The 12942-nt window shown below is 42.4% G+C and overlaps 1 protein-coding gene across 4 annotated transcripts in view; it reads left to right on the top strand.

The window, feature by feature from the left end:
* SMG7 (SMG7 nonsense mediated mRNA decay factor) overlaps nucleotides 1-12942 on the top strand; it is a 75065-nt gene that overhangs the window by 16326 nt on the left and 45797 nt on the right. For 3 of the 4 annotated variants that reach the window (XM_053391099.1, XM_053391103.1, XM_053391102.1), the window contains exons 2-4: nucleotides 5886-5917; nucleotides 6639-6756; nucleotides 7189-7321. In XM_053391099.1, the coding sequence (XP_053247074.1) occupies nucleotides 5886-5917; nucleotides 6639-6756; nucleotides 7189-7321 (283 nt within the window). Of the gene's footprint in view, nucleotides 1-5885; nucleotides 5918-6115; nucleotides 6214-6638; nucleotides 6757-7188; nucleotides 7322-12942 lie in introns of those variants that run through there. The other variant, XM_053391100.1, reaches the window with a different exon arrangement.

The raw sequence follows: 12942 nt of genomic DNA, 5'->3' as shown, positions 1-12942 counted from the left end.
ATATCAAATCCAAACTCTTCTCTTCTTCTTCTATAGTTCAAATGACAAAAACTCTAGAACATATTTTATCTGATATATTTTCTGAGAGTCTTAGAAAATGCAGGTTTTTCAACATCCTGAGTTGCAGCATTAGTGTTTTAGAAGGGAGGGTCACATTGTAAGTTCATTAGGTTTTTTTCTAAGGTACTACAGTATAGCTGCATAATCCTGAAGAGTGATGATGGTTTATAAATCAGTTGAATAAAACTGAAGCTACTGATATTTGGCTTTCTCTGGCTCTAGAATTTAGTGTACTTAATTCAGATAGAAACTGCAAACTGCATGGTGTGGCAAAAGTGGGTGGTTAGTAGTTTTCTTCCTCGTAATACTAGAATCTGTCCAAGATTCAGGACAGACAATAAGCAGGCAGTTAACACAGTACTTGGTAAGATAAGACTAGACCAGTTCTGTTATATTTAGTAGAACCAGATAATTAACTACTTGACAGTGCATCATTTCTTGATAGAAATGAGACTGTAGATCACCTTCATTTGAAGTCTGCCTGATAATTTCTCTTAAGGCTTTAAATTTACCCATAAAAAGTGTTGTGAAATATTGTCTCAAAATATGGTTAAATAGTAGGGTCAATAACTAAAAGTTATGCATAGTTCTCTACTAGTTTGAAACTCCTTTCTACTAGTTGGACTTCTGCATCAAATCACGTTTGCATGTTACACAACCACTTGTTGCTGTATGACATTGAAACTACTAATTAGACCAGGGGTCAGCAAACTCTTTCAGCAGGGGGCTGTTCCACTGTCCCTCAGACCTTGTGGGGGGGCCAGACTATATGTTGCCATGATTATGACCCACATTTTTGGCAAAAACCCACGTTGACAGTTATTATTTCTCTCGTGAGTGGGGGGTGGGGGGCTAAGGTAAGCGTGCCATTTCTGTCAGCCCTTGAGAGTGTGTGCGCATGGGTGGGTGAAGGGAAAAACCATTGGCCAAGCTAAGTCAGGCCAGTGCCGCTAAGCAAAAACGTTCTTTTCCCTGTGTGAGGGAAGACAAGGCGGTTGCAGCTATTTACCTTTCCATGGCTTGCACTGTGTACCTAACAAGCGGCCTCCCCAGCAGAACTGCTTCGGACTGCAGCTGCCCAGGTGCTCCCCACTTCCTCTGGCAGGGAGCACCACTGCCACAGTCACCAGCGGGTGTCGCTCCTGAGGCGCCTCCAAGCCCCCGCTGTCACAACTGCCCTTCCTAAGGTCAGTTGCCGGCAGCTCCATGGTGGAAATCTGAACTGTGGCTCTTTTTCCCTCTTCCCCACCCCCACCCCCCCAGAATAAAAGATTGCTGCGCGCACAGCGGATGGAGAAGGGGCTTGTCTCCAGCAGCCGCCCGCCTCACTTTTGACCCCCAAGCCTGGCTGAGTCGCAGAAACCATCACGTGTGCGCGCTATGCCGGCTGCCTGGTTCCCGGACTGTCCGCGGCCGGATCTAGAAGGCAGTTGGGCTTGATCTGGCCCGTGGACCTTAGTTTGCCGACCCCTGAATTAGACTATCGGGTACGCTTAGCATTCCTTTCAAAATTGGCAAAGCAGACATGGGAAGCAGCTGAAAGGGGAAGGGGTGTTGGGACTTGGTGATCTAGTTTCCTAGATATGGTGAAGTTTAAGGAGGTGGTACTTGCAGTTGTCAAGATCTGTGCAAGAAAAAGTTGTCATCACTCCATAGCTCCTTTATTGTTACAGTAAATGAAGGGGATGGGAATGGGAGCTTTTGATTTTGATAAAGCAGAACTCCTCCCATAGGGAAGGGAAGGGAAAGGGGGTTGGTGAATAGTGTTCTGGCTTATTCATGTTGTGGTTTAGCACGATGGGCAAACTTCATGTATGTGAATAAAGATGGGAAGCATAATAGGCTCAATCAATCCATAGGATCTATTTATTAATTTATTTAACAAAATTTATATACCGCTTGATTATAGAGAAACAGCAATCTCTAAGCTGTTTGCAAAAATACTAAACATTAAATTTCCCATTAAAAACACTTAGAAGCAGGTATTTAAAAGCATCAACAAGATTATTAAAATGAACAATAGCTAAAAAGAGATTAAACGCATTTAACTTCTACATGTCTGGATAGGCTTGCCTAAACAAAAATGTTTTAAGCAGGTGCTGAACAGATTACAGCAAAGGTGCCTGCTTGATGTCAATATGAGGGGAGTTCCGAAATGTAATATTATGTAGTACTTTTGAACAGTGGCATAGGAAGGGCAGATGGTACCCGGTGCGGAAAATTTCTTGTCCCCCCCCCCCCCACATTGAAATTCTTAAAAGAAGGAAAAATAAGATACTCACAGTGGAAAGTGTAATTTTCGGGTTTATTTGCTTAACATTGTGAACATAAGCACTTAAAACCATTTTTCCCTAACTTTGTTCTCTGCAAATTTTGAAATCACATCATCAATTCCTTTTGCTACTTTGTTTTCAATTGACAAGATGGCTAAGCCAGAGAGCTTTGCCGATCTCAACCTGATGCCCTTTCTGATTCTGCTGCCAGTCTTTCTCTTCCTGCCTCTGCTCCCTGAAAACGTTTGCTATGCATCTAGGCCTGTGATATAGCGAAGGCCAAAGAAAGAGAAAGGGCTGGCCTTCCTGTTAGGCAGGGAGACGAGGCTGCTTCAGGTGCTAAAGTAGGGGGGCAGAAGAGCAAAAGAGCAAAAGCCAGCTGGGAAAAGAGGAATCTGCTTCAGTCTTGCTCTGTCTTAAGGAGCTTCCCAGGACCTTCTGAGCAGAGGCACGTCAGATATGGAAGCTAGGAGCTAAATGGCACCTTAAACCTAGGTTATGGGCGCAACAACAGAATGTCTAGGCGTACTTTTTTATAACAAGAATACAAAGCTGAAAATGAATGAACTTTGTTTTTCACATGCTCTAGTCTTTCCCCTGCCCACCCCACTAATATTCTGAAGAGGGTCTCTTCTCCATTCTTCAGAGAGTGGCTGGAAGTGGGGAGGCAGAAAAAGGTCCTCCTTTCCTTCCACTCTGCAGTTTTAATCTGAAATCTTAGGCGCAGTACTGCGCCCAGAGCTCAGAAACTGCTTGCGCTAATGAAATTCCCTGTTGCAAAATGCGCCTAGAACAATGGGAGTTTCGAATGCTGGCCCCAGACTGGGGACTGCTTCTTGGATTATACTGGTCTGTTGATTTTTTGAAAAGCGTTCTTAAAACATCAGCACCAAATAGAATCTCTGGAGGAAACTGAAATCATTGGGAGATGAGGAAGAAGCAGAGAGGACCAGGGAGGCTGGTGGGGCTCAAGACCAGAGTGGAGGGGGAGCAGGAGCCAGAGGCCAGGGGTGCAGGGAGGGTCTTGGCCAGAGCCATCACAGGTTGCCTGGGGAAAGAGTGGCAGGCTCTGAGCAGCCTCAGTTTTCCCCACCTTTGAAACTGGACCAGCTGGGCAACTGGCTGTCGTGTTTACCCCCGCTGCAAACAAAAAGGCAGCACCAAAGGGAGGACAGTATTGTGACTTTATTGCATTGTATAATTTTTTTAAAAATGAATTTCTCGTTGTTTGTCTTATTTATATTTATATGATGCTGTGTTTTATGTTAGAGATTGCAATAATGCTGTTTGTGATTATTGTGAAACACTTTGAGCTCAGCATTTGTTTTTGGACAAGCGAAATACAAATATTAAATCAAATCAAACCCTGCTTTTCTTCCTAAGTTGCCTTTTACTTTGTATTTCTTTATTCAACTTTTTTTTTAAGGTGCAGAGGGTGACAGTGGACTACAGCAGCCCTGCCATGTAGTCTGCTTTCTATACTGCACAGTGGGCTGCCTGAGGGAGTAACATAAAACAACGCTGTTGTGTAGGCCACTTGTATTATTATGCTCTATTGCGGCTTGGAGGAGGATCGTGGCTGAGAAGGGTTTACAACAGCCATTCTCATTTTGCCCCAAGGCAGCTTGGTGCATGTGGCTGAGAGGTGGGGGGGGCGGTAGGGGGCTCACAGCAACCCTGCAGTGCAGGCCACACTTTCTCCCCACAGGAGAGCTCTTTTCATAGCTCTGTAACTGGAATTCCATGCAGGGAAGGCATGCCTCTGAGCATATACAGACCACAATCCCAGGCCCCAACACCCCATAGGGGTTTTTGGGGGGGGAGTGAGTGAAGAAGTTTCCTCTGCTGCCTTCGGTCCGCCCATCCTTTCTGCCTCGCTTATCTTTGCTGGTATGCCCCCCCCACTCCCCGCCCAAAGCCAAACTTCAAAGGCCCTAAGGAGGCCTACCCTGCAGGGCTGCTGGGAGTATCCGTCTGTCTCTCAAAGGGTGATGGGGGCTCCTCTCACCATGAACCCCAAGAAGAAAAAGGGCGAAACGCCTTCTTTGATGCTTGCATGGCGTGTGACTTCTTTTTAAAAGCCCCTTTTCACATGACACTGTGCCAGGATTGGGGCCTCTCACACTCCCACTTCTCTCTTTTCTGGGGACAGGACTCCTTGCTGCCAGGCAGGCGAAAGGGGAGAATTGCAAAGAAACTGAAACAAATGCCTAGAGAGGCGTGTGCTAGAAGGAAATGAAGGAGAAAGACGCCCGGGGGGGGGAGCGGCGGGTGAGAGAGAAGCTTCGTTTATGAAATGCACCATTTGTTTAAGGGGCATTTTTAGAAAGAAAGAAAGTTGTTTAAACACTAAGAAATGGGATGATAAGCTCTGGGGTTTGTGCCTCTTTATGGATTCCAAGATATCTGATTGTTGGAGTTCAGAGGAATCCCTCATCTGGATCTTGTGTAGAAATGAATTTTCTTCACCGGAAGAATGAGTTTCAAAGTTTTACTGCAGAACCGTCTTAAATACTAGTTACAATAAGATAAACATTACGAAATACCAAAGTAACACAATGTAAACAGTTATAGCTGAATCCACCATGGGGGTAATGGACCCCTTGAGGCTTCTCCCCACCCCGCCAATTCCACTCCTTGAAAACCAGGGAATCTTCTGAATGCCTTCCCGGTTCAAGGTGACGCGCGCACAGCCGGGCTCCTGAGGAGGAGAGGAGGAGGCAGAGGCTGGGCTCCAGGGTCGGTGTCCTGGAGGTTCGGGCTCATGCTGACCTCCCCCCACCCTCAGCCCCCACCCCCACCCTGCCCCGCTTCTCCTTTCCCGCCAGGGCAACCAGTGGCGGAAGGAGCGTGGCAGAAAGAGAGCAGCAGGGGACCGGGAGTGGGTGCGTTCAGCCGTCACCCCCCTCAAGATGGCACCTGGCCCGGCCCACCCCCCTTTCTCCGCCACTCCTTTTGAAGGTTAATACCATTGTCCATTACCTGGACCAAAAACCTTTGAAATTTATTTTTTCAATATTTTTGGCAGTTTACATATGCCTACTCCAATGCAAAGTCTCTCAACAGAACTGAAAGGAGTTCAATATTTTGGTTCCGCATTATGGCAATACTTTTTGAGGGATGGCATGGGGAGTGGGGTGGTAAGAGTCTTGCTGAATATATAGTTACAGGATTACAAATCATGTGTTCAGGGGGCATTTAATAGGATAGAAGTAAATGTCAAAGTCACTAAACCTGACCTAGAGGAATATTATAGTGTGGGCTTCCTTTTCTTTTTTTGAGCGAGAGAATCACTACTTTTCCATTGTTTGGTATCTCAGTAAGATGGTTAAATGCATCCTCTTCTAATAATAGATGCTGAGCATCTAATTACTCCCACTTAATGTGTTATAGAAAATTCTTTTTTGACACCCTTGAGTCTTCCAGATTGAAATTCAGATCGGTTGTACTGTGCCCATAAAAATGGGGCACCTAAGATGTGAATGTGCTGGATTTTTACTTTCATCAGCCCTTTCTGGTTCTGACAATTATTATTTTGTATTTCATTTGCAGGCAGGCAGAAGTCCTGAAGGCTGACATGACGGGTAATGAGCTTTGCTTTTCATTTCAAATCAGCCAGAAACTTGGGTGGTCAGCTTTCCATAATTGCTACCTCTGGATGCGAATGGGACCCACTCCAGAGCCCTGTTTGCATCCTGAAGCGAACGCAACCTGCGTCTGCGTGGGTCGCAATTCGCCACTTCTGCACATGCGTGTGATGTCATTTTGAGCATCTGCGCATGCGCGAGCAGCGAAACCCGGAAGTAACGCATTCCATTACTTCCGGGTCACTGCAGAACGCAACCTGAAAATGCTCAACCCGAAGCTACTTCAACCCGAGGTATGACTGTAAAATACATGAACTAGGATCAGTAAACTGTGTTTTTCCTTTTAATGTGTGCCCTCTACTTCTGACAATGCTTCTGACAACTTTGACATCTGCCCCCTTTTCTGCACCCAAAACACAAGAGATGTACTAGCATAACTCGCAAAATAGTGTTCAAGAAATTCAGAGCTAGGATAATGTGCCATCATTATTGCAGAGTAAGCAAATTAATACACTGGCAAATTAATACACTTTCCACATTTCCTTCACCCTGAGAAGTTTCAGACCAAAATCTTGCATTACAGGGTGTTTTCAGCTGCAGCCTTTGCTGATGTAGAAAGGAAAGTGTTGTATCTTGGTGAATCCTCTTTTGAGGAAATAGCAAGGAAAATGCAGTTGTTGTGCTATCATAATAAAACCTTGATCTTCTTACTACTCAGATTCAAAGCTGGGTCCAGCTGAGGCCTGGACATCCAGACAGGCTTTGCAGGACTTATACCAGAAAATGCTGGTAACAGATTTGGAGTATGCATTGGACAAAAAAGTGGAACAAGATCTGTAAGTATCTTAAACTTGGGCATGTACTGTTTGTCAAAGAGATCCCTGAAATTTTGGGCAGAATTAATGGCATATTCAGAAGATATTCTTTTATCTTTGAGTATGTCAGCTTAAAAAGTTTAACTGCTCTTAACAGAACTTTCAAGGTATCACTTGGGAAATTATTTTGAAAAGGTGAAGTTTGACTGGAAATGTGGTTTGACATAAACCATAAATAATTCAGTGATTATTTTATTTCATTTTTTATATTACATGTGGCTGGTAGTAACATGGGACAAATGTGTAATATAGTATTGAGCTAAAAGTATGTATTGTTTTTTGGATGAACTGTTCACATGTGAAGCTGTTTTATTGAATAGGAGGCAGGGTTGTAAAGAGTGAGGCCTGCAGAGTGTCCCACATTGGACACTAAACTTCTCTTTCTTCCTGTAGGTGGAATCATGCCTTTAAGAATCAGATCACAACTCTACAGGGTCAAGCAAAAAACCGATCAAATCCAAATCGGAGTGAAGTTCAGGCTAACCTCTCTCTGTTCTTAGAGGCAGCTAGTGGCTTCTACACACAGGTGAGTTGAGGGATTGCACTATGAGCATGGGGCATGGAAATGGCGTAACTTCCATGGCACCAAATAGGTTTTGTATGTTTCTTGCCCCCGCAAATTTGCCTCCGCAAGATGTGGTAAAGACTACCAACCTAAACACCCTTAAAAGGGGAATAGACAAATTGACCAAGCTGTCAGTTGGTGCTTAGTCATGATGGTTGTATGTGACCCCACAGTTTCAGAGGCATCCATCTTAAAATTCAGTTGCTGTGGCCGCGGGTGGCGCCATCGGAAAATGGCTGATTCCCTCTAACTTGGAGGGGACTGGCTCTGCGGAAATCGGGTCTGTACCGCTGCAGCGCAGCGGGGACCCTTTAAAAATCACAGGCGGGTGAAGCCTGTGACCGTGGGACTCGGCGGGCACCTTTTGTGCCCCCCCAATCGGCGAAGGAGTCCAGATTTGGGCTCCGGAGCGGAGTGGGGAAGTGGCGCTGTGCTGTGAGTCGTCTGCTTCTTCCGTGGAGTGAAGCCGCGTAGCCGTTGCCGGAGAGCGCTGCCTTCTTCCTGAAAATTTGGCACTAAAACAACGATCCTTAACTCTGCGTCTGAGGATACAATTAAGATACAATATTACTGACTGATTTCTCCTGATTTCAAAGTATCAGGAAATAATTGGAAACAGAAACTGTTGTCCTTCTGAGACTGGGGGATGAAAGGGAAAATGTAAGCTACTTTAAGATATTATTGACTGTTGCTGCTACTGTGTCCCCCTAGAGGAACTTTGAAATTCTTGCAACTGCAGCTGGACTAAGGGGAATTTTCCATTTCAAAACAAACTCTGACTCTGAGTGTGTGACCGGCCTTGATAGACTCTGACTCTGACTTTGAGTGTGTGACTGACCTTGACTTTTATCTGGAGGGTTATGGCAGATGGGAAAGACAAGTTAGAGTCCCTACAAGCAACCAGATCTGGCAAAGTACTTCGCACAGATGGTGGGCTCCAAAGGAGAGGTTTGACACCCGGCCCTGCTGGCTTGCCAATAACAACCCCATTGGCACAATCTAAACCTAAAGGTATGGCTGCTGACGATGCCCTGACCCAGGCACTTAGTAAAATAAATGAATCTTTGGATAAAATAAGCAAACAAGTAGCCGAGGCATCGAGTAAAATTGACCAGAACACCACAAGTATTAATCAAAATACTACAAGCATTAATAATCTGGGTCAGAAGGTAAACACTAATACTGAGACTATTCAGAAATTACTACAGGAATCAACATTGACACGAAAGACAGCTGATGAGGCAAAAGAAATTGTAACCACCACAGCCACCGTTGTAGAAGATACCACCGATACACAAAGAACTACAAGACCATAGATCCGATATTGTCTATGATCGAGTTGAGGGAGAAACAAGCAAATTTAAGGGTCAGAGTGGTTCCGGAATTGGAGAAAAATAATTTGATTGAATTTCTTACACAGGAATTTGCAGACTTTTGGAATCCAGATTTGGAGAAGGACAGCTTCAAGATAGTGAGTGCTTTTAGACTTGGACAAGGAGGGAGAAAGAACAGAGTGAGAGACTGTTTGATCACCCTCCGATCAAAAGAGGAGAGAGACAAAATCTTGAGTCTGCATTTCCAGAAGACTTTGGTGATACATCAGTCAAGAGTGGAAATATTTAAGGATATTCCGAAACATCTTTTGGACCTTAGGTCCAATTACAGAGATTTGACTGCATTGCTGAGAAGTAACGGAATCTTTTTCAGGTGGGAATTCCCCCAAGGCCTGTCTTTTAGTTATAAAGGCAAGAAGATAAAAATAAGATCAGAGGACGACAAACTTAAATTTTGGAGAAGACCTGCAGAAGAAAGCTGAAGGAGAGTTAAGCGCACTTGTAAGTGAAACTTTGAATATACCAGATCTACCTCCTGAATTAAAAGACCGCCTGAAGAAGGTGATACCACCAACAGAACAGGAACAGGCACTGGGTGCTGTTGGAGGAGAAGCATAGTAAATACATCATGGCTCTGCAACTATTAAGTTGGAACTGCAACGGTTTGAACTCCCCTCAGCGAAGGAGATCTGTGTTTCATTTATTAAAAAAGGAACAATTGGACTTGATTTGTTTACAAGAAACACATATAACAAGGCTACACAGGAAATTATTGATTAATAAAAGACTTGGTCAGGAGTTCATTTCATCGGACAAGATAAAAAAAAGAGGAGTTGTGATTTATGCAAAAGAGAGATTACAACCGAAATTTATCTTTAAAGATGACCAAGGAAGATTTGTGGCAGTTGAAATTCAAATACAGGGAGAAAATTTTTTGATAGTAGGCGTTTATGCACCAAATGAGGGGAAATCTGATTTTTTTAAAAAGTTGCATGAGATCCTGATGGACTATTTGGATTACAATGTAATTTTGCTGGGAGACATGAATGGAGTGGTATTTACACATATGGACAAGGCACAAAGACAGGTAGTCACCAAGGATGGTAGACTACCGAAAACTTTTTGAGATGACAGACAACTTGGATTTAGTTGATATTTGGAGAACAAAGAACCCCTTGGCTAAGGAGGGAACCTTCTTTTCTGAAGCCAAAATGACATGGACTAGAATTGACCAAATATGGGTAACTAGAGGAATGGCACCAAAGATTAGAAAAGTGGAAATCTGCCCAAAAACCTGCTCCGACCATAACGCTGTCAAGATGGAAATGAAACTAATACCAACTGGTTCCTTCAGATGGAGGATGAATGACACCTTATTTAGAGATGAAGAAGTGTTAAAGAAGGCCCAAAAAACCTTGAGAGACTACTTTGAGATAAATATGAACACCAATGTGGAAAAAAGAGTAATCTGGGACGCTAGCAGGGCTGTTATGAGAGGGTTCTTGATACAACAGAACGCATTAAAAAAGAGAATCCAGAATGAGAAGAAGGATAAAATTTTGGAGAAAATAAAGGAAGGTGAAAAAAATTTGAGAGCAAAACCCAAGTCGCAGGAGATTCTGAGAGAAATAAAGTTATATCAAGTACAATTGATGAAAATGATGAATCAAGAGATTGAATGGAAAATTAAACAAATGAGACAAAAGACATTTGAGTCGGCTAATAAATGTGGGAAACTGTTGGCTTGGCAAATGAAAAAAAGACAAAAACTAAATACAATCACTAACTTAGAAGTGGAAGGAAGGAACATACAGAACCCAGCTGAGATCAGAAATTGCTTCCAGAGGTACTTCAAACAACTATATACACAAGGGCCACAGAGAGAAATTGAGGTAGATCGATTTTTGAAAAAAAATGGACTACAAAAAATCTCTCAAGAAAATAAATCAATGTTGAGCTATAAAATAACTGAACAAGAGATAGAAGGTGCCATTCAGAATATGCAATTGGGTAAATCTCCAGGACCGGATGGACTGACTTCTAGATACTACAGATCTTTAAAGGAATGGTTAGTACAACCTTTGAAAGAGGTCTGTAATGAAATAATGGAGGGGGAAAAGGCACCAGAGTCGTGGAAAGAAGCATATATCACACTGGTACCGAAAATAGAGACTGAAAAGACGCAGCTCAAGAACTACCGTCCCATATCACTGCTTAATGTGGATTACAAAATTTTTGCAGATATTTTGGCTAAAAGACTAAAAAGAGTGTTAGTGGAAGAGATACATAAAGACCTAGCAGGCTTTCTCCCAGGAAGACATTTATCTGACAATGTGAGAAACATAATTAATATTTTTGAGAAACTACAAGTGAATATAAACAATAAGGCAGTTTTAATATTCGTGGATGCGGAGGAAGCGTTTGACAACATTTCTTGGACTTTTATGAAAAAGAATTTACAGGGTATGGGGGTAGGCCAAGGTTTTGAAAACGGTATAAGTGCAATATATTCAGAGCAAAAGGCTAAATTAATTGTAAATAATGTGGTGACGGAAGAATTTAAGATAGAAAAAGGGACAAGACAAGGTTGCCTAATCTCCCCATTGCTTTTTATATCGGTCCTGGAGGTTTTGCTGAATATGATCAGAAGGGACCAGTTGGTTAAAGGTATACAGGTCGGAGCCAAACAGTACAAATTGAGAGCATTCGCAGATGATTTAGTATTGACGTTACAGGAGCCAGAATCTAGTACGAAAAGGGTCTTAGAACTGATTCAAGAATTTGGTCAGGTTGCAGGGTTTAAACTGAATAAGTCAAAAACCAAGGTTTTAGAGAAAAATTTAACACCAATAGAGAGAGAGAGGTTTCAGAATATGACAGGTTTAACAGTGGTTAAGAAAGTTAAATACTTGGGGATTAACATGACAGCAAAAAATGGGAATTTATTTAAAGACAACTATGAAAAATGCTGGGTTGAAGTGAAAAAAGATTTAGAAATATGGTCAAATTTGAAGCTTTCGTTGCTGGGCCGTATCACTGCTATAAAAATGAATGTATTGCCTAGAATGTTGTTTTTGTTTCAGGCATTGCAAATTGTGGACAAGGTGGACCTTTTCAAGAAGTGGCAGAGAGATATTTCAAGATTTGTCTGGCAGGGCAAGAAGCCTAGAATAAAATTTAAAATATTAACAGATGCAAAGGAAAGAGGTGGATTTGCCCTGCCAGACTTTAAACTTTATTATGAATCAGCAGCTTTTTGCTGGTTGAAAGAATGGCTACTTCTTGAAAACACAGACATTTTGGATTTGGAAGGTTTTAACAATGTATTTGGATGGCATGCATATTTGTGGTATGATAAGGTTAAAGCGCATAAAACATTTAAAAACCATATTGTTAGAAAAGCATTGTTTAACGTTTGGATAAGATATAAGGATTTATTGGAAAATAAAACCCCAAGGTGGCTGTCACCGATGGAAGCGAAAGCTCAGAAAAAGCTCAATATGGAGGTTAAATGGCCGAAATATTGGGAAATTTTGGAACAAGATGGAGATAGACTAAAACTGCAGAGTTTTGAGAAACTAAAGAACAAAGTGCAAGACTGGCTTCATTATTATCAGATAATGGAGGCATACAATTTGGACAAGAAAATTGGCTTCCAGGTGGAAAAATCAAAATTAGAAACAGAACTGTTAGAACCCAAAACTAAGACTTTGTCAAGGATGTATAACTTGCTGTTGAAATGGAATACTCAGGACGAAACGGTGAAATCCGTTATGATTAAATGGGCACAAGATATTGGACACAATATTATGTTTGCTGACTGGGAACAGTTATGGACCACAGGTATGAAGTTTACGGCATGCAATGCCCTAAGAGAGAATATTATGAAAATGATATACAGGTGGTACATGACCCCAGTCAAGCTAGCAAAAATCTACCATTTGCCCGATAATAAATGTTGGAAATGTAAAGAAACTGAAGGTACATTCTTTCACCTTTGGTGGACGTGCCCAAGGATTAAGGCTTTCTGGGAGACGATATATAATGAATTGAAAAAGGTATTTAAATATACCTTCTTGAAGAAACCAGAGGCCTTTCTCCTGGGCATAGTTGACCAATCAGTGTTAAAGAAGGATAGAACTTTCTTTATGTATGCTACAACAGCAGCAAGAATACTTATTGCAAAGTATTGGAAGACACAAGATTTACCCACTCTGGAAGAATGGCAGATGAAGGTGATGGACTACA

The sequence above is a fragment of the Podarcis raffonei genome, chromosome 6, assembly GCF_027172205.1.
Source record: "Podarcis raffonei isolate rPodRaf1 chromosome 6, rPodRaf1.pri, whole genome shotgun sequence".
Taxonomy (NCBI): Eukaryota; Metazoa; Chordata; class Lepidosauria; order Squamata; family Lacertidae; genus Podarcis; species Podarcis raffonei.
This window is presented reverse-complemented; position numbering and strand designations above follow the sequence as displayed.